The sequence below is a fragment of the Oreochromis niloticus genome, linkage group LG6 (genome assembly GCF_001858045.2).
Source record: "Oreochromis niloticus isolate F11D_XX linkage group LG6, O_niloticus_UMD_NMBU, whole genome shotgun sequence".
NCBI lineage: Eukaryota > Metazoa > Chordata > Actinopteri > Cichliformes > Cichlidae > Oreochromis > Oreochromis niloticus.
This window is the reverse complement of record NC_031971.2, coordinates 39936558-39958450: the sequence shown is the minus strand read 5'-3', so window position 1 is coordinate 39958450 and position 21893 is coordinate 39936558. Positions and strand designations below refer to the sequence as shown.

At 40.2% G+C, this 21893-nt stretch overlaps 1 protein-coding gene across 10 annotated transcripts in view; it reads right to left on the bottom strand.

Annotated features, from left to right (window-relative positions):
* The window catches only part of sorcs1 (sortilin-related VPS10 domain containing receptor 1), a 172485-nt gene that overhangs the window by 48157 nt on the left and 102435 nt on the right, over positions 1–21893 (bottom strand). For all 10 annotated transcript variants that reach the window (XR_002062292.2, XR_003220515.1, XR_002062293.2 and 7 more), the window contains exons 4-5: positions 10299–10457; positions 2386–2459 (exon numbers count right to left, since the gene is read on the bottom strand). Coding sequence is in view for 6 of the 10 variants with exons in the window: in XM_013277139.3 (XP_013132593.1) it covers positions 2386–2459; positions 10299–10457 (233 nt within the window). In the remaining 4 variants the exon portion in view is untranslated. The remainder of the gene's footprint in view (positions 1–2385; positions 2460–10298; positions 10458–21893) is intronic.

Genomic DNA, 21893 nt, shown 5'->3' with positions numbered 1-21893 from the left:
GGAGAAAGATGTTTCCTGGCATCATTAGGAGAGGAAAAGCCATTGATTTTTCGCACTACAGTAGGGATGCCCGCAGATGGAATAGCATATAATCATTACGGCATTAAATATGTATTAAAAAGACTGGGGGATCAGAGGAGAAGCAAAGGCAGCGCACACAGAGGGGAGAGAACGGGGGAGGTGGGGCGAGACGGGGGAGAGAAGCTGAGAAAGAGGCTGTGTCGACAGGTAGAGTGCACACACAAACGAGGAGGGAAATAAAGGGGAGTCTGTGCAAAGCAGACACAATGAGAGGCAGAGACCACTATATCGTCTAATCATTATTATACTTATTGGTAGTATTGGTAATTTCCCAGATGAAACACAGCTGTGAATAGCATGGCCTAGTTATCTGAGCCACATTTCCATTTTCACTGAATAATCCATTCAGGTACCCAGGAACAGTGTGAGACGGGCACAGAAGAAGACGTGGTTTGTTTAAACTCGTGTATTTTCAGTGATGGCACACCTACAGCGGGGTGTCTGTATGTATGACACTCGTCTGAACAGCTGTGTGGCCTCTGAAGAGACTCGGAAGAGGCACGCATAAAAACGAGATGCAGCCGTCGCCTTGCAAAAATATATCGCATACAGGCAGCTTCGCACGCTTTTCACATCTCTAATGTCACAGGCAAATTGCACACGTTAAGCTCACAAACTTATTAAATGTGGCCAAAGTTAGAGCGGCGTGTGGCCAAGTGCTGCTCAGGTTTACCAAAACATGAAATGAGATTACACTCTTGGTGGCTATGTATATAACACATATAAGCTCGCTCTGCAGCCTCATTACCGGGACTACCACCACACCTACTGCACAGCGAGCGTCCCAAAATAGAACTCTGACAGCTTCTGCAGCATCAGCCCTTCAGGCTCCCTTCACTCCTGGCTGCCCAGCTCGTTACTACCCGACAGTTCCTCTGCAGCTAGTCGAGGTGAAAGCTTTTTGTTACGTGTTAGTTACCGCACAGAGGGCGGACGTGCTAGATAACACCGAGTTGGACAGCAACTGCGCGGCGGTGGCAGCAAGGCAGCGAGGGAAGGCCAGGGAACATTGTAACAATTATGAGAAGATGAAGCAATGCAGCAAAGTTCAGATGACAACTTGTGTTGCTGTTTAAGGCCCCCTGAAAGAAATTAGTAGATTATTTCAGTTTATTTCATCTCAGTGGACGAGAAAACTTTCAGATTCACTCCAATCCGGTTCCTAAGCCTTTTTTTATGACTGAACTCTGTCGGTCACATGGAAGACGATCGGGCACGTCAGACACATGAATAATAGAAATCTTAAAAACCTCTCTGGCTCATCTGCTCCCTACCTTGAGAAGAGGCAATGACGTTGAGTGTACAGGACACTTAATGTATATAAACATGCTTTTCATTTTGCTGGTAAGTTTCCTGGTATATGTCACACAATTAGTTTTTGTATCAACAAAGAATTACATGTATAAATAAATGCATACATACAAAAAATGGATCTAGGGTTTTGAGTTTTTGAGGTTCTGTTTTTCAAAATGTATTTTAAGTTATTGGAGGTTATATTTTTTGTGGTATCTGCATGTGTGGATTTCATTCAGACTAAACATGAAAGCTCAAAACATTTTGAATGAGTTCCGATGTCGAGTGGGGTCATGTTCAAATTTGGTGCATGTCCTCCAAGGTCTTCAAGGTCAGCTTTGTGTTTTATTGGTCTAAAATTGGCAAAAAGCATTAACTTTTTGCCAATTTTTTGCCAAAGACTTAGAAAGTCACACAGAAAATGAATACTACAAGTTATTCCAGCTAAAGCTGATTCTACAGGAGTCCATCCATCCATTCGCTTCCGCTTATCCTTTTCAGGGTCGCGGGAGCCTATCCCAGCTGTCACAGGGCGAGAGGCGGGGTACACCCTGGACAGGTCGCCAGTCTGTCGCAGGGCCAACACACAGGGACAGACAACCATTCACACCTTATCCAATTAACCTATCCCCACAAGCTGCATGTCTTTGGACGGTGGGAGGAAGCCGGAGTACCCGGAGACCCCGGCCTGATGGTGGAATTGAACTCAGGACCTTCTTTCTGTGCGGCAACAGTGCTAACCACCGTGCCACCGTGCTCACAGACATTAAACAATTGCTAAATATGGATGAGCTGCATGTTTTCTCCTAGAATTTGAATAATGTTATCAGCTGGCTGGTTTGAAAAAAATACATATTTTTAAAAATTTACAAACATTATAAATTAAGAAATATTTGGGCTCGGTTGGATGTGTTGTGCAAACAAATGCTGTAATTTGTAAAGAACAAAAACTGTTCTGCATCATGGCTGATTTTAGAACTTTTCTACAATATCGAGCGCACCAGTACGTACCAGTAGAAACGATTGGGAGCCACTCGCTCGTGCACCAGCTGCCACCTCCGTCCAAACTCCACCGAGCTGTAGAGCTGTAGAAAGACAACCAGACATGAGTATTTCTTCACATGCATCTTAACACCTGATGAAATTGACCGTTTTATATAACACTGGCCTTTTTCAGATCACGAGCTGTGTTTACTCTGGTAATGATATGCATTTGCCCAGGACTTTACTGTGGGTTTGTTTTCACACCTTGATTTATTCGTCAATTTAACAGCAGCAGCATAACGAGGAGTGGGAGACGAGCTTTCTCACAATATCTCACACACATATTTGGCTCGAGTCGAAGGTACTAAATTAGATTAGAATTTACATAATATTCAAACACTGCAAATGAATAACATGGCTTAAAAACATCTAGCAATGTAATCACTGTCTGTCTTCCCACACGACTGTGCGTTACTAGAGAACTCTTACAGAGAATTTTTGCCATGAAGCCATTAACACAATGAAAAACACGATAAGAATGAAATGTGTAGGGTGCAGCTTTTCACACACTACAGAAATGTGCCTCGCTGTAACAAGCCTGCAAATTGGAGTGAGATATGAGATATGAGGAGCCAAAGCATAGTGGGTGGTCTCCATACAGACATTATTCACTGGTGGGTAAATCGCTGGAATGCTGAGATTTTATCGTTTACACAGTAAGCAGAGAATACATGTGAAAATCTGTGTGTAATGCATCCAGCTGTCCACAAAGGAGCCCTCAAGTGTCTCCATTCGTTCCAGACTCACATCCACTGAGAACTGAGAGACTTCAGCTTATTCAAGTTGTGTTCTTCAAGCAATTATGGAATTACTGAAAGACTAATTGACTAATTATCTGTCTTCAAGATACAATGTATTACACTGAATTTGTATTACACTGATATTCTAGATTTTGTTCATAAAGTTAAAGATCTGTTCTTCAGGAATAACAGTAGGAATAATAACAGTAATAACAGTGGTAGCAGTGTGTGTCCACTCGCCATGCGGGCGGTCTTTACCAGCAGAATACTTTCAAAACCTTTCAAGCTGTCACGTTTACAGACAGAAAGATGACAGGCGCACACGCACACGCTACCACAAGCATAAATAATGGGATTTTATTGTACCATAGTGCTGTGTTAACCAAGAATCTATCTGCAAAAGGAAGTTATTAAAGTTCTAATCGTTTTGGCCAGATGGTATTTCATAATTAATTTGACTGTTTTTAATTTGTTTTTTGTTTTTTTCATATTCAGTTTCATATTTCACAATGATGTTTTTATGTTATAAGCTTTTTCATGACAGTAATGTTGTCCGGATCTGCTGCAGATGATGAGTTTGAGACGGGCAGGAGGGAAGTGATGGAACGGTGGGACGGCATAACTCATCAAGAAGACGCTCAGATTTAGGGCGCAATTTGTATTAGACATGCTTTCATTGTAATACAGTCTTTTAAATCTATATTCTTTAGAATTGTGCATAATGTAATGTATTATGAAGGATAACTGGATATAAAATGCTTAAATATTAATATTATGGAAAAACATCTCCCAACTAAGAAACATGTTTCTCATATTTACAAAATAAATGCCAAAATACAGTTTATATTAAGGAGAAATGGCAACTAGAATTAAATGTTATAATCACTGATAATATATGGGAAGCAAAAACTGTCACAAGGGAATAAGCAGTCGATTGTGGAGAGAATTTGATTGGAAATTTAAAATCAGATTTTTCAATACGCCTCTTGTTATCTCCTCATGGTATAAAGAACCTAATATAGATATGCTGTTGGAGAAAATGATTCAAGGATTCTGGAAAAGAATCAAAGAAGAAACAGAGAAAATCCTACAAGTTAATCCTTCACTAAATCCAACCTTATTTCTTCCCCTTGAGATATTTTATTTTATTGATCTTTGATATTGATCTGTTTTTTTCTCTTCTGTGGTCCTTTAACAGAGAATGTTAACATTCTGTTTGTTTATTATCACAAAAATTACTAAATTAAAAGTTCAAAAACATAAATAAAATGCTTAAATATAACAGTTTGTAATACAACAACTAGTTGAATTCTTTTTTAAAATAAGCACAAAATATTATTTCATTAAATATTTCATAAAGGCTTTTAAAATCTATTTAATATTTCATGAAGTGGAAGCAGAAATGTCACAGTCAAATATCTGCAAACCTCTGCCTCTTACTGTACCATGAAAACTATATTTTTTATTATTTTAATCCTACTCTGACCCTTTATGTGCTATTTTAAATCAAACTTAAAAAATCACATCAATCCAGTTTTTCTGTTTGATGATTATGCAGGCATCTGCATGCTGCTTGCTCAGTATATCAACAACCTTGACGGTCTTTTTGTCCCCAAACAACTGCATTCTCTGACAAATCCGTTTACTCTGTAGCTTACAGCTGGAATTTAATGAGCCATGAAACTTATTTCAGTGTTTCACGCTGGACCTTTTTCCATTTTAAGCATGGCCAGCCATGCAGAATGTGTAAACAATCATTTATTAGTGGATAACAGAAATGTGACTCTGTTTGTTTATATTCATTTATTTTCTAATTGCATATATTTACTCTGTGCTGAAGGGTAGCATGGAGGCTTGCATTCAAAAAACATCCATGAGACTGTATCTTGATAGATTATTACTGATGTCAAACCAATAACTGTATTCTGTTTTTGAAAAATAGTATTACTAATTACTCTCTAACAGCATTTCACTTTAAAAGCCTTAATTATATGACTATATTGCTCAATATCTTTAAATGAATAAAAATCAGCTAAACACTCAGCATGAGGGTGACAGCAGAAACCAGTGAGACATGCTCTTCTGAGACACGAAGCATACCTGCCTCATCCTAAGTATATGCAAACTATATGTTCACTATCGCATCTGGTTCGTGCGCATTCGCATATCGAACAGCGACGAGACAAATGGCAAACAGCACGGCTGATAAGATTTCCATGACATCTATGCAACGCTGTGCTAAGCAGATGCCAGAGAAAGGAAGTGGGAGGGGGCAGGAAATCACTCTGACTAATTACCCTCCTACAGCAAGTTAGTATGTAGCCAAGCAAGTGACGGTGAAGAGCAGCAACTGTTAAGTTGGGTGCAGGGGGTTGACGCAGTCTTTGCAACCTCCAAAAGGTCTCTCAGTCAACAAATTCAACAGCACTGCCAAAAAGGAGGTGAGCAGATTGAAAGAGAAGCACTTTAGGGGTGGAGATAATGCATGTGGGTGGGAGCACAGCTGGGTGGGGGAGGCAGAGAGTGTAAGAGCAAGAAAGAGGGGGGGTGGAGCAAGTCCTGACACCTGACATACAGCGAGGAAAGAAATGGCACAGACACAGAGCATGAAGTTTTAATATACTGTTTGCTACATCATCTGGTGGGTGATGCAAGGTAGGACATCACCTGACAGCGCCGCGTTGGTGCTGTTCCTGTGACATCAGGTGTCGCTCCACCACCATCAGTGACCGCGTCCCGGCTTTGCTTTCAACACATAATTACCTTTATCAGAGCGGATTTTAACCATAATCACGGCCTCTTAAAATGGGACTAAAATCTGAAAATTAAAACCAAAACAAAAAATGCTGAAAAATAATGATGTTTCATAACAAAGTGTCACAGATACACAGAGTGTGCTCTTTGCTGTTGTGCGGCAGCAATACCACATGCAGAGATCGACTGTGTTGGTTCCTCCTTTGCTGCTAAACCGCCCCGACCCATTAAGGCATGGAGTCCAATAGATCCTTGAAGTGCTGTGGTACCTGGCACCAACATGTTAGCAACACATCCTTTAAATCCTGAAAATTGTGAGTTGGGGGCTCCATGGATCTGACCAGCAAATCCCACAGGTGCTCAACTGGATTGAGATCTGCACAATTTGGAGGCCAGACAACACTTCAACCTTGTTGTTGTGCTACTCAAACTATTCGTGAACCATCCATCAGGGAGTACTGCTTCCATAAACAGGGGTACATGTCCTGTTACAATGCTTAGGTAGGTGGTATGTGTCAGTAACGTCCACATGGATCGTTGGACCCAAGTTTTACCAGCCCAAAGCCGAACTGCAGCCCCATAACAACAAACGGCACCATGTATTCCCTTATATACTGTATGTCACCCACTAATAGTATATTATATATATATTTTCTGAATATAGAAATATTCAGTGGTCATAATTATTATCATAATCATCATTATTATTATTATTATTATGCCTAATTGGTGTATAACACTCCTGTATTCTCCCAAAAATCGAGAATTGGGTCAAGTTTATGACCAAGTGATCAAGACCATAAATGAAACAGTATTTTTCATTGTAGTAGGAGTTTTTGTTTTAGTGCTTAAGGACACATAAACATCTAAACAAATAGAGTTGTAGATTTTTTTTTCCCACAAACAAGCAATAACCAACTTTGTAAAGAAAAAAATCTGATTTGTTCAAAAACCATGTATCCCACACATTTTTAAAAGAGGACAATTCAGATGAAACATTCACAACAATACTATTCAGACATTATTTATTAAAAAATCAAGGTCAACAGATATAACGGTGGATTATTCAATTTTCTTTTCGGCCCCTTCAATGTAACCTCAATATGAAGAGATTTTCTGCTCTGAAGTAAGAAAAGTAAAGTCTGGAAAGCTTTTTTTTCCACTAGAGGTTAGCATCATGCATGCAAACATATATATATATATGTACATGCCCTTAATGTTTTATATACATATATAAAATTAAACATAACATAATTTTGTCCCCCTAAATAAAGTTTTATTGCACTGAAAAACTAAATTTTTATCATTTCAGGACCATGGAGAGCACACATGACTGTTTTTTGTTGTGGCGGACAAATTCATCTGTGTGCACTTTGACACTATGTGACATATACATTTCCAGTTGGTTTTATCCCCTGAAGTACTGTAAGTTTTCCTAATACATCAGTGCCACAGAACGTGATAATAGAAAACTGTTGCATGGCTTGCAGTACTACATCGGAGACTGACACCCGTTTCCTTCATAATAACTCTGTATAAGTCTGCATTTACTGTACATGTGTATGGCCTATATGTCTATATTTATGTGTTTTCCTGATTACAATTAACAAGCTGAGCCTGTCCTGTTGACCTGCAGCTGAATATCATCTCTTAGTTTACAACCTTGTGCTAACTTGCATGGCTCTTGGCAGACGAGGCGTGTCATGTTGAAATGAACTGACCTCACCTGTGTTTAGAGGTGAAAAGGTGGTTTGGTCAGTCATCCATAAAACTACCCACACCTATCAGCAGCACATGGGATTTGCACTCACACCCTATTTAGTAAATCTGCCCCTACGACTGATAGGCCGACTTTGTGTGTGTGTGTGTTGTGCGCATTTGAAGCATCAGTAAGAGTGTGATTTACTTTCATTGTAAAGGAGACAGGCAAGTTCACCCACACTCCACGCATCCTGAGCAAAGGAGAATCCCTTCATTATTCATCGCAGCTGAAATATTAGACCCAAATGGGCTGAGCTGCAAGAAAAGCATTTTTATTAACGCAGACGGTCATTTTAAAATGTCTATAAATTCCACCTCTTTTTGTTTCTCTTTTTGTCTGCCTCAGAGATACAGCTACTTTCTCCCCACATTGCTTCCTATATTAGATGAGTCAGTGTTTTCTCCAGTCTCTAATTTTCAGTTTGTGTGCTAATAAAATGATGACTGAAAAAAAAAATTCAGTGTCAATACTGAGGTTTAGTTCATAGTTATTTCAGTGTAGTTTTCTTTTTTTGACACTTCTTTAGAAACTCGAGAACTTTAGACGGAAATGAGGAGCTGAATGAATCTACAGCAGAGAGTTCACTATACTCATCAAATTGGGTCAATAAAACACAAAAACCTTGACTCCCCCTAACGGATCGTTAGAAAGTTCAGAGTCTGAACAAAGCAGCAATAATGTAAAGCTACTGTTTGCTTTAATACAGCTCAGATTTAAGTCAAAGCTGTTTCATTTCAAAAGAACAGAAACAGTCATAAGCATGACAGAGGTCACGAGTTCAGCTTCTACCACGCGCACAAATTCCCTGGAAATGATTTATTTATTTTATTTTATTACCAAAATGGTTTCAGGTGCACTTTCAGAGCTTGAATGAAGAACAAATCGTATATACTGAGAAAATGCAAAAAGAAATGGTAAATGGCCTGTATTTGTATAGTGCTTTACTTGTCCTTAAGGACCCCAAAGCGCTTTACACATTCAGTCATCCACACATTGGTGATGGCAGCTACATTGTAGCCACAGCTGCCCTGGGGCGCACTGACAGAGGCGAGGCTGCCGGACACTGGCGCCACCGGGCCCTCTGACCACCACCAGTAGGCAACCAGTGAAGTGTCTTGCCCGAGGACACAACGACCGAGACTGTCGGAGCCAGGGCTCGAACTGGCAACCTTCCGATTATAAGACGAACTGCCAATCGTACTGCCACGATCGCCCCAAAGAAAGTCTCTTTGAACATCTGGGTCACCAGTTGGCTTAACTGATATCTGTCATTTTAAACTAAGTTCAGTTTACTTAGCTCAAAATTCAAAAGCTATGAGACTCTCAGTATGTCTGTGGCTTAAAAAAACCCAATAAGCTAGAAAAACTAAAGAAATACTCCATATATAGAGCTAATACCACCTGTGAATTATTTAGGTTCAACAAATGTGTTGAATAAATAAACAGGTTGAGGATGAACAGGTGTTTGTTTGTTTATAAAAACAGAAATAGCAAATCAACAGACTCTACTTTGTTTTATAAATGCAACATGTTTATGAGGTTCTCAAAATGCATTTTCTATTAATTAATATCACTCACAGTGAGCCTGCCCCCGTGGAGTTTTAAAGTGGCTCATTCTCCTCAGTGAGAAGCCCCGTTTTAGCCATGCTGGAGGTGTGTTATAAAGTCTGGCTTCATATGAGTGATGTGGTGGCATCATTTTGAAATGCAGTGCATTCAAACCAGGTGACTTGTTAACAGCTAAGATGCTTAAGAGATTTAAAGGAATTTCTCAACCTAAAACCGCTTGTTACGTAGCTGCAGGCCCGCGTGAGCTGAGCTGTGTGGGTTCTGGATTATTGGGTTGGTGCATTTTAACTTCGGAATCACTTATCCGTGAACATGGTTCTTTAAACAGCACACAGCTGCAGTGTATGGAAGCCCAGTTCCACCAAGAGGAAGAAAAAAGGATTCTCTGGGTTGAATAAAGCAAATAAGGAAATTCATTTAAGAACTATGGAGCTCCATGTTGTGTAGAATGGCCTTCCATAGAGGGTTTGTTTGTTGTCTTAGTTTTGCTTGACTAGTGAGTGCTGTCAGCCTTTTTCAGAGTAACTTGGCATTTCTCAAGTCTAAAGTACTGTCCCTGTGAAAAACAGAAGAGTGACTATATTATATGCTGTTTTGAATTCCTCCACATTTGCAAATGATGACTGGTCACACAAAAGAGGAAGGCTTGAAGCTGATATCATATATTATTTGCTATCTTGATGTCTTTGTGACTCCGGCCCTTGCCTCCAGAGGTAAAGTCAGAAGATGAGCCGAGGAGTCACCAGATTTTTTCAAAGCGAACTTCAGCATATACGTCTGACTAAAAGCATCATAATTCCCATCTTTCTCCTTTTCTCCTGGTTAAGCAGGCTTCCACGCCAGTTTTAATATTACTATCCTCACTTATCCGCTTCCCTCTCAAGTGAAACTCGTGAACTCTGACCCGTGCTTGAGCTAAACTCTTGTGTAACAGGTTTATCCGTCTTGCTCCCGGCCACTGTAATCCTGCTTTTATTGTTGCTTATCTTACTTAATGCTCCTTTTGATTCCTTTTGAACAACTGGCCACTGAACTCGCCTTGCCCGTTCTCTCACCTTTTGGTCATGGCTGTAGGCGAGAATCCAGTCCTCCTGCTCAGGGTGGAACAAAAGGCTGAGGATGTAGAAATTCAGCCGGTACTTCTGGTAGGTGGCTCCTTCATCAGAGCTGATCAGAAGGCTGCTCTCTACCTCTGGATCGGTTAGCAGCATGATCTGAAAATGTCACAAAGACGAAAGATTAGGGACATTGCAAGCAGGCTGAGAAAACAGCTCACAAAACAGCAAAGCAGTAACAGTTAGCCCAAACAGAGCAGAAAGAAATGCCAGCGGAGGATAGCCTACAGTGAAACATTTGCGCATTAAAATGCAAGCGTGTGAGTATTTGTCTTTGATTGTGCTGAATTCTTTGTCACTTTTCTTCCAATTCACCCACTTGTAAAAGACAAATACACAGAGACAAGTCAATCAGAACTGATTACCATATCTGAGATATAAAGCATATTATTACCAGTGAGGCTGCAGATTAGCATATAAAAACTTGTCATCCACAGTCAGTTTTCCACTGATGATACCATATCGCGAAAAATAATTTGTATCTGTTAGGTTTGATGATATAATCAGTATGATACATCTTGCAGCAAATGGGTGTGTGTAACAGCGGCAGCGTGCACCCGCTGTTTGTCTCTGTCTTCATGCTCACTGCCTATGCTCAGTCAGGCCTTAAGAGCTTTGATTTCCCATGAGCTTCTTTCTCTTCTTAGAGGTCCAACTTTTTTTGCCAAATCCTGGCACAGCCCCCAGAAAAAGGACAAAGAAACACCCTCCAAAATTCCTGCTTATTATCAGATGCAAATATAATTGAATCGGTGGACCTCAACTGCCACAAGTACTGTCAGCATCAGGAGTAGCAGTAAAGTAGCAGAGAGTTTGCTGAGGATAGACACTAGAAGGTGTTTGTGAGTAAAACACAAGCAAAAAACAACCATCAGAACTCTGGTTTAAGCGTCAGGACAGTTCTGACCATGAAGGGATTATCCATCCATCCATCCATCCATCCATCCATCCATCCATCACTTATCCTGGTCAGGTGATGTGTTGGGTCAGCAGTCTATGCTGAGACGCCCATAGCTCCCTGCCCTCATCTACGTCTCCTCCCAGTTGGACATGCTCAAAAAAGTGAAGTGACTCCACTCTGAGCTACTCCTGAATTTGTCTTCTCACAATATCTACAACGCTCAGCTACGATAGCCAGGGTGGGGGAACTCATTATTACAGCTCCACTAAGCATGGCATGAATATCACATTCTGGACTTGCAAATTTCCATTTGGATGTCAAATAGGTGACAATTCCATATAAAGGGGTAGATGTGAACCTAAACCTATCCCTAACCAGTTGGCCAACAGCTTCATGGATGTTAAGAGGTTAAAGATCGCAAACACCGACTTAAGGGGCAAAATGTGCTGTAAATGTTTTAGAGAAAGCACTGCTTCAGCATCTTTACCATCTCTGGCAAGAGTTTAATTTCCACAGGAGAAAAACATCCCCACTGTTCTCCTACTTTCCTGTCAAGGCTGGAGGGAAAGGGATTTGTTACAAATGTGTTACTGTGTACCACAGGCAATACGCTTGCAGAGGAGCTCCACGAGCCCTGGTAAATTTTACACTACAGGCTGTACTGGCTGAAAAAGTGACGAATATAGTTTTATTAGCTGAAAATATTAATCTAAAAGTGTTGGGATCGAACATTAGGAGACAGTAAAGCACAGTGTTCCTGGCAGAATACAAATACAGCAATATCTGGGAAGTATATGAAAAAAGTTTGCAGGATAAGACAGAAAACACAAAACTCTGAGCTGCTGGAAGTTCTCCAAGATGAAAAAGATAAGTGTGTTTAATTTTACAGACACTTCTCAAGGTACCTACATGTAGATATATAAGTATAGGTACTGTAAGACAGATGTTTAAGCCTAGAATGTTTGTCATGTTGCTATTTTGCTCAATGCTGTTTCTGTTGGTCAGTGTTATTGATGACAGGTTTCCAAACTAAGAACCCAAAACAGGCCAATGGGAAAACTGCAAGTTCACTTATGTGCATGATGATCATTTTACCTTTAATATTAGAGCATTATTACTGAATGTTTCGGTGTTTAAGTTCTATTGTTAACAGAGTCATATATTTCTACTGTCCTATCCTAATGGTTGCCCTGTGTTTATAAGCTTTTATCCATCCTCTCTATGGTCTGAGTCTTTTTGGTGACTAAGAATATATAAGGTAGTATATAAGGCAGAGTTTGACTCCTTTGTCACCCCAATTATATTTGTCGAGTTTCATAAGTGTGAAAGCCTAGCTCTGTTTTTTCTCAATTACAGGCTGTTAAAAGTGCCGAAGCTCTTGCAACGTTTCTGATGCCAACGTGTTGATAAAAGTAGTTGTGTAAAGTTGTATAAAGAAAAGTCCCTGCGGCTTACATTAGGTTTAAAGATGGCCTTTAGCATGACAATCTCCGTGTGGCCATTATGTCACCAGACAGCCGAGAGAATGAGAAGACACACTGCTCTCACAGTCAATATCCGTCTCAGTGTGGCAGCGTGCGGTCGAGTGTTTCTGTTCACTCATGCCGGTGAGTCATTTGTCAGCACTCGCTCGGGTAACAGCAGCCGTGGTGGGCAGACCCACTAACGCCAGTTCATCAATCACAGAAGGCAGATATAATGTTACATACGTGAGCCACATGCTGACCAATCCTATCAAAGGCACTCGAATCCTGTCTGAACTACAAATCCCAATTAAGGTTTTTCTCATTCCCTGGAACAGCGACGCAGGTCCAATAAAAGACAACTTTATAATTGCTGTTGTGTTTGTGGTGAGTGGAGGATTACAGGAACATTAAACACTTTTGGCATGCTTGCAGAAATGTGTAATCCACTAGTATACATCAAAATACGGAGATCAATACAGCCTGTTACAATGTGTAAATACAATATGGAAATTACTACAGCTATGATGCATGGCTCTGTTTTTTGGGGGATTTTTTTCCCCGCTTTGCTCTCTTGTATTAAAAAAAGACCACTTCATTAACCTTTTCAGACACGGACCAATAATGGATGATGCTGTCAGACAGACGCCACAACATGAAAAAAAGGATTCTTGTAGCATAATGTTGTTTAGCTCCACAAAATGATGGTGTGAAAATAGCTTGGTTTTGCCTTGTTTGCATTCAGTCTCTCGCCTCACTCGCACCACGTGCAGCATCCCAGCATGCAAAAGAGGCTCGACATTAAACTTCTGCATGTAGATGTTCACATGAGCTCTCATGAATTCATTTTGTGCGGGCTCCTCCCAGCGCAGAGAGCTAGCACATGCACGAACAGACTGAATACAGATACTGGATTCCTCACTCTTATACAAAGAAGAAATCACACAGACAATGCAGCTAATAAACGCTACATTTTAGACAAAGTTTAAAGAAACTTGTCAGATGAGAAAATGTTGCATCCTTTTCTGATGCATTTCAGGTGTGGGCTGTGGCCTTTGCTCATTCTCACTCATTATAATGAGTAAGCTCCACTAATCAATATTTTTAATAAAAGCAATGGCTGACAGGATTCAGAGACAAACCTATGGTTGTGGTTTTTAGCCTCTTTTTGCTGGGGGGCCTGGTTTTTAGAGGAACTCAGATACTGTCTGCTTAAACTTAACTTTGCCTTTAGCGGCAAGAAGCTGCTGTTTTGCACAAAATTTTTAAGAAATCTAAATTTATCTGGTGCACGGACAAAAGATTAGTGTTGAGTATGGAGGAGGGTGAAGATTTTACTTACAGTCCTCAGATGGAGAGAAGACTGAATCTGAATTTTCCCAATTTTGTTATAGATAAAGTATATCTTGTCTTTTGTCTTAATGTCTGCGTAAAAAATTATAATTTCTAACAGTAAATTATAATTTGGGAAAGAATATCAGCATTAGTTTCAACTATATCTAGCTGTTTTTTTTTCTTTTTTCTTGTTAACAAACCCAACCAACGATCCATGACGGCGTGACTGTTCAACACATTCTGATCCCAGTGCATCAAATAATTCTCCTCATATCTATCCTGTTTTCCTTCTCTCACCCCAACCAGTCGCAGATGGCCCCGCCCCTCCCTGAGCCTGGTTCTGCCGGAGGTTTCTTCCTGTTAAAAGGGAGTTTTTCCTTCCCACTGTCGCCAAAATGCTTGCTCATAGGGGGTCATATGATTGTTGGGTTTTTCTCTGTATGTATAATTGTAGGGTCTACCTTACAATATAAAGAACCTTGAGGCGACTGTTGTTGTGATTTGGCGCTGTGTAAATAAAGTTGATTGGAATTGAATTCATAGTCCCGTATGCCACAGCCACTGGATCTCCAAGTGGTTAGAGGTTCTTCGGTTTGTCAGCCATGAGACGTGTTCGTGTCTGTTCTTGGTAGTTTCATATCTTGGATTTTCTTTCCTTGGCTTTCACTTGCCAAATTTCATTTCCACCAACTTTTTTGATTACCCTCATTTCTTAGGTTTTTATGCAAAAACACAGCACAAGAACAATATATGACCCTTGTGCTGTTGGTATCACATTTATTTATGTCAGCAAAAAACAAAACAATTGTCTCAGCTTTGCACATAAAAATGTATTCTTCATCACTGAAATGGTGTTTTAACAAAATGATAGCAGTTTCAAAGTACAGTGAATGTTAATGACCGCTGCATTCTTGTAACTGTGGAGTCCATCCATGACAAAGACTGAAGATTTTTAGATTTTCTTTTTTATCATCAGGAAAAATGTCTCAGCTCACTGCTCAGTGTTGAAGCGCTATTCAGCTCTTGTGTTTAATACTCCTACTGCAGAAAACTACAGTCAAACTCGGGGTATTACTTTCAAACAGATCTGTGGCATCACATTTGTAATCGGTAATATAAACAGAACTTTATTAATGGTGCAGTAATGAACCCACAGTAATCAAATTCAAAGTAATAGATTAACATTTAGTGCCCTTCTGAGCACTGAACAGTCGGGTCACAATTCTTAGGAACTTTGCCATAAAACTTTTCTTATCAGCACTCACACTCTGTGTGTGTGTGGGAGACTAAATTATGAGGCCAAAAAGGTTGAATATGACAAAGGTTAATGAAGCATGTGTGTGTCTGCTGGAGGACATTTATGTGTAAGGAGTGTAATCCACCTCTGCAGCAGCATAAATACTCTGTGAGAGAATATTAATAAAATTAGCTTCATATTTTCCATTTCATACATTCAGCCTGTAATTGGATACCAACTCCTCTCAATAAATCTATGACTAATTTCTTGCAATACTCAGCAATAAATAGTTTTCGTTCCTGAGACTTTAAGCAGGTCCAGATTGGGAAAGCAGAGGAACAAAAGAAACAACTTGAGATTTATTCTCTCTCTGGGGAAACTCAATTTTCGAGCTTTGGGGATGATTTAATAGAAGTTACTAGACTTGTTTCACCCTTTTTGATTGCAGAGCAGAAATAATAATAAAAAAAGACAGAGAAAGCGAACACGTAAACAGAGCAATGCACCTGAGGTTACAGTTTAGGATTGACGGAGCCAGCAGGAGCCCAGGAGCCAGCAACGATCTTGTATTTGAAATCAGACACAGCAGCGTTACGTTGGGGGTCAAGGACAGTTCAAACTTTCCACAGACTTTTTGATGAGCACTTTCTTCATGTTCAACAGTTTTTCAGCCGTAAACATTTATTTGTATTGTTTACTTCATACTTATTATTTACTATGACAGAAAGACAGTTAGTGACAAGAAGATCACTTTCCTAAATCGCTTCTAGTGTTTGTCTGTTCACTTTGTCCTGAAGTGATTGTGATTCTGTTGGTTTTTTTGTTGTTGTTTTTTTACAAATGTTCCTCAAAGCCAATGAACTCTGGATTATTTCAGCACAGGCTGAAGGGAAGCAGAAGTTAGCTTCAGGTGCTACTTAAGCCAGAGAAACTGAGTCTCATAATTGAAGCCAAAGGGCAGTAAAGGGGGAGCAGCTTCAGCCAGGAGAGAGTGAAGCATTCACAAGAGGTTGTTAAAATGTCAGCGGTAAACATGTGCTGGACAGGCTAAAGGTCCCGGCACCTCCTGCTGTCACTGCCAGCACCTTTAACCATAAATGCAGGGCAGGAAGAACCCGTAAAAGATTAGCTCGTCCATGCAGGAACACGTTCTCACAGATGTTGTCACACACCTGATTCAGTCATTTGGCCTTACTGTGTGTTTTCTGAGTTAGGGTTGTAAATGTCTTACATGACAAGTCTGGACACAAACGTGTTGTTTTTTTCACAACACGCTCAGTATGTAATGACCTTTAGTGTTTTCAGACACTTTTTGGTTAGGTGTAGATTCGAAAAACTACTCAGTTACGATTAGAAAATATTTATGGTTTAGGTTTAAATATGATGGCTGCCACCTTTGTTTATAAAACTCATTACGTGCATCATACAGGCATGACCTCTGTCTGAAATATCTGTCAGTCGTTCTGATTGTAAAGAAAAAAAAAAGAGAATATTTGCAGTAACAGCAAAGCCCCACACTAAAGTTTTAACCTCCTTTTTGAAAGTAATGTAAGGACCATAATTTAAAAACTGATAATGCTGTATCCAGTAAGGCTTGAAACCAATAGCTGAGACCATAAACTCATCAGTAAAATACTTACCGAGGTCAAGACAGCCAAGAAGCCAAGGGCCGTTTTCCCTTAAGCGTCTATACAACCACATGAGCTTCTCTGTGCTGGTCATTAAAAGTGTTCACAGATCTAAAATTTCTAATCTTAGATCTTCAGGCACTTCTGCACTGGCTTCACTTTGACTTTACAGCTTCCAAGTCTTAAAGTTTTACAAAGAGTTGATGGATTTTAACTCGTAGTCTTTTATAAACTTCGGTGGCATGGCACGACCATGACGCAGCTCTTTCACAGTGACAGTTTTCTTTGCTGTGGAAGTACACGAGCTCGTCTTTGCCTGTCCATGTATATTAAAAAATATATTCATTTACTCCACTGAGGTTGTCTTGGATGTACATTTAATAACTCTGCAATTAGGATCACATCTGCTGAAGTCACACTCGGCAATATTTTTAACGTGGACTGCAAATTTGATGCTTTTCAATTTGTCTTAATTTGGCTGCTTTCACATCGTGCTGTACGACAACACAACATTTAAAAGCATAGTTCTGTTTTCTCAAAATGCAACAGCATGTTAAATGTTCTGACTTTATTCAAACCACATCCATGCAGACATTTGCATGTATGTGGATGTTTTTCTAAATATGTATGCAGTCAACAGTTTTTATTTACACTTGCTTATCAACATCAGCATTTAAAATTCACAAACACTATAAATGTCTTTGTTTTAATCAAATTTTTGAAAAAAAATCCTTTAACTTCTTTATGAAATAATGCAGTCTGGTGATTTTTAGCTAATAGCTGAAACAGTCTTGGTCGCAGTGAGATGAACATCGGTTTTTTTCAGCACCACATGAGCTGGCGATGGTACGGCAGCATCCAGCATGTCTATATGTTTCTGAGCCTTTGAACTGATCTTATGTTGACAGTCCTGCACACTCGTGGACCGCTGAGCTGACTGAAAGGGCAGATTGTCGTCTTCCTCTGTGATCGGGGTTGGGAAAGAGCAGGAGAGAGTCCAAATTTCCCTTCTCGATTTCCACTTGTTATGCCGGGGCACTCTGACTGCTTCTGGGCAAAAACTGCAGACATTGTGTTTAGTTTTAGTCTAAACACAACACAGTTTAAAAAATATACTGAATGCATCAGAGGAAATGTTCAGAGAGCACAGCTGCTGGTCTCTTGAAAGCATTTTCTCATCTTCGTTTTGAAAGGAAAGCTGCACAGACTAATACCACTTTCTTGTTTCCTTTTGACTGGAAATCACAACCAGTGTGGCATCTTTGGATCCAAACTCCACTTATTTTGCAACAATAGCTCCAGAGTGCTACCAGTTTACACCACTGACTCAGAGTACACTGTACTCCTGGTGTAATGGTGGTTTCTGATAGCTTGAAATAAAAATATTTCATGTGTTTTTATGCTCTTTGACATGAGCAAGCATTTACAGCCTGCAGGAAGAAGTACTGTGGCTTATTTTTTAAATTACTCCAAAATAGATCATGTGATTTACATGAGCCTTGTGTCAGTGTTGATAGCGCAAACACGCCGTCCTCAATCAGCTTAATAACCACAAAGCTAATGCTAACATATTTGAGGAGAGACCGGTGAAATTAATAATGATTTAACTGTAGTCCTCAAGCACAAGACGAGCTACTGTGTATCCATGTGGAGCCGTGTTAACTTAGCTAAGTGTCTGCATAGACAGCACGTACCAAGTCAAATCCCTGTCACTACTTTCCTGATGAATATTCAAGCTATCACACTCCACTGTGCTACGTGTCTCTAAGTGCGGGACATGAAAGCAAAGAAGAGTCGACGCACATATTCATAATCATCACTTCTGTGCTCGCTCGGCGCCTCGTCGGCTGCATTGACCAGGTGCTTTCAACTGTTAGATCCGTTCTATTAGACGAAACTCCCGTCTGTTGATCGGAGACATTTAAGCACGATGCTAATTGAACGCCGCCTGACATTTTAGCTCACCTAGACTCCTGCCAGACCTGACAAACATGTCAGTTTCTGCCTCTCAGTATAATTGGGTTTTCTATCTTGGCTCAGCTAGCTGCCCCTTATGGCAGTACATAAGTTGGAAGCTCACAAGCTGCGTGTGAAAACACAGAGCTACACGTTCATTATGAATGAACAGAGACAAGACAAACAAGATCCGTTTAGATAATTAACCAGCAGCAATCCCACTTCAGACATCTTCATCTGTCTCGAGTTACTGAAATAATGAATTCTTCACAGCGATCATCAATAAATAACACAACAACATATGTCATTTGGAGATGCCTTTTCCACAACATTTTGCATTAGCATGCTTTTCAAGGGGAGCTCAGCTCTCTTCCTCTGACAGCAGCACACACTGACTTGTATAGCTTTCAATCCCCTGCTGAGAAAGTGGGCAATGTCCCGTGAAGGCACGTAAAAGAATATTGATGGAATATCCCCGGCTCACCTAGATTTACCCATCCTATCTTCTTTACAGCTCCCCTTCTCTCCCTCTTCCATCTCAGCACCTCACACTCTGTCAGCCCCGTCTCCATCTCCCTCCATCTCTCTGTCCGTCTGGATTTGCGTCTCCGAGTCTGTCTCCCCTCCTCTGTCGCCGTGTCTCTCCACGGGCTCCGGGGCGCTCGTCTCTCCGCTCATCGCAGCCATTTGGAGATTGTGCCTTAGGCCTGACAGATGTTGCGTCCCCTCTGAGCAACCAGAACCTCCATCACCATCCTCACCTCAAACGAAACCACTGCTGTGCAGGCTAGGGGAGCATGGCTGATTCGCTGTGATTATTTTGGCATGCACCGTGTCCTTAAAAAGCTGGTGGACCAGACGACACTTTCCCTCTCTTTTCCTTTTTCTTATCTCCATGCAACACGCAGCTCTACGCGCTGATGTCGGTACACTGAACATGCACCAGGTGGTATGGCTCCAGGTATGTCTGGTGTAAGTAAGCATGTGTTGCAATGAATTGACCTGTTTAATTAGAAGTGACGTCGCAATTTTATAGTAGCACTAATTTAGCTCTTGGCGAGTTTATGCAACATTTTCTGCTGAAAATATGTAATAAAAGCTTTTTGAATATACATTCTCCATAAATTGCGATTCTCATTTTGATGTTTTTAGTCTTGAGGGGAAAACTGCATTTTTCAGGTTAGTACTGTCCTTAAATAAGAGTCTGTCTTTCTTTGCATAACAAAAACACTAAAGCAAGTTTGGAAAGATTCTGAATCTTGAAATGTGACAATGATTTTTCATTGTATCATACATAGCTCACTAATAATAACATGTTTAGAGCTTTTCATGCCTCCTTTTCAGCAACGTTTGTTCGTCCTGGACTGGAGCTGCTGCATGAATGACAGATTACATTCATATATCTTTAAAGGCTTCCGATTAGCACATAAATCATATTTATGAGCAGCATGAGGCCATCAAGCTTTAACCTGCATTGCAAAGACACAATCAAGGCTTCATACACAAATGTTTCCCACCGAGAGCTTTAAGTGCTGCATTTTCAAACAGCTGAGTTTATTCTTATTTTAAATCTATTTATTCTGGGAAACACTTCATTAAGTATGATTGTTTGTTACCATCTGAAGTTAAAATTATGTACAGGAATTACAAATGAATAACTCAAGCAATAAAAGTATTTGTCTGTAAATCTGTGGAGCCGAACAAACCTGTCAACATCAGCGAGTACACAGCACTCACATTTTGATCTCTCTCCTTCGGCGTTTCTGTCTCTTAGAGCGGCGTGTTTGTTTAAAAAAAGAAGCATTTATTTAACTTAAAGCAGATATTTTATTTGAAGAAAAAACACATGATGCAACATTTTTGTCCTATTTCGCCGTTCTGAGTGTGACTGTAAGAGAATACAAGACAAACTGGGAAGAGCAGAGCTTTTAGCTTCGGTTAACCTTATTTAACCTTAACATATAACAGTCTTTGACTCTGCTCAGGATTGTTTTGCTGCCACATCCTTTTAATGTTCAACACCGAGTAAAAGAATTAGAGTCTTGTACTTCACGAGTGATTCACAGGCAATGATGCACGCATGTTCCAGTGTAATTATATCTTATTAAACAGTGTCAATGCTCGCTGTCTTCACACTGTCAGAGCTGGATGAAGTTATTGCTAATGCAAAATCAACTTTTCTGCTCCTGCTGCTTCACATTAAAAGCACTCAACTGGCAAAACACAAGCTGGCTGCTATTGTGAAGACATCATGGGAGACAATGTACACCACTCATCAAAAATGCACCAACAAAACCACTTTTCTCATCATCAAATCATCTTTAATATCTGACTTTAACAGTAAAGAGCAGCTACACTCAGCTGTGACACTTGGAAAATAAAGCACCAAGTCCTGGTTTCCTTATTACTGCAATATAACTACAAAAAAGCTACAAATTAAAGTTAACTGTTCATTTCATGTGTCAGGAAAGTGACGCATCAGTTGGCCTGGCTGATGGAAGTCAGGAGGTCAACCCTGTGAGGTCAAAGTCATCAATGGCAATCAATCTAACCTGATGCTATTAAAATTTGTTCTCACAACTTCTGCAAACTTCAGATTTTTTTTAACACAGTCTGACAGCTCGACTGTTTGCAGCCTCTCTTCTGCAACAGCACCTGAAGAAACCACTGCAACCCTGGAATAGACTGCTCCGCATCTGTGCTTCACAGCTTGATTTAGAAAGTAGCCGTGCCCCACTTATTCAGCACGTCCAGAATCAGAGAGCCATGAAAAAGGCTGTCTTGTAGCATCCAACGCCAAGAAAACAGCTTCAGCTCAGAACAAAGGAAAAGCAACATAAAACAAACTTGACTTTTACTCATTATTTTTCTTATTTTGTCTCATTTGGGTGCTTTTCCCCACTGTTTTCAAACATTCTCTACTTTTATTATTTGATTCGATGAAGCCATCCTTAAAAAGTTAAATTCATGCAATCCTTTGCTAACGTGCTTCTCTTCGTTTTGTGCATTCCACTT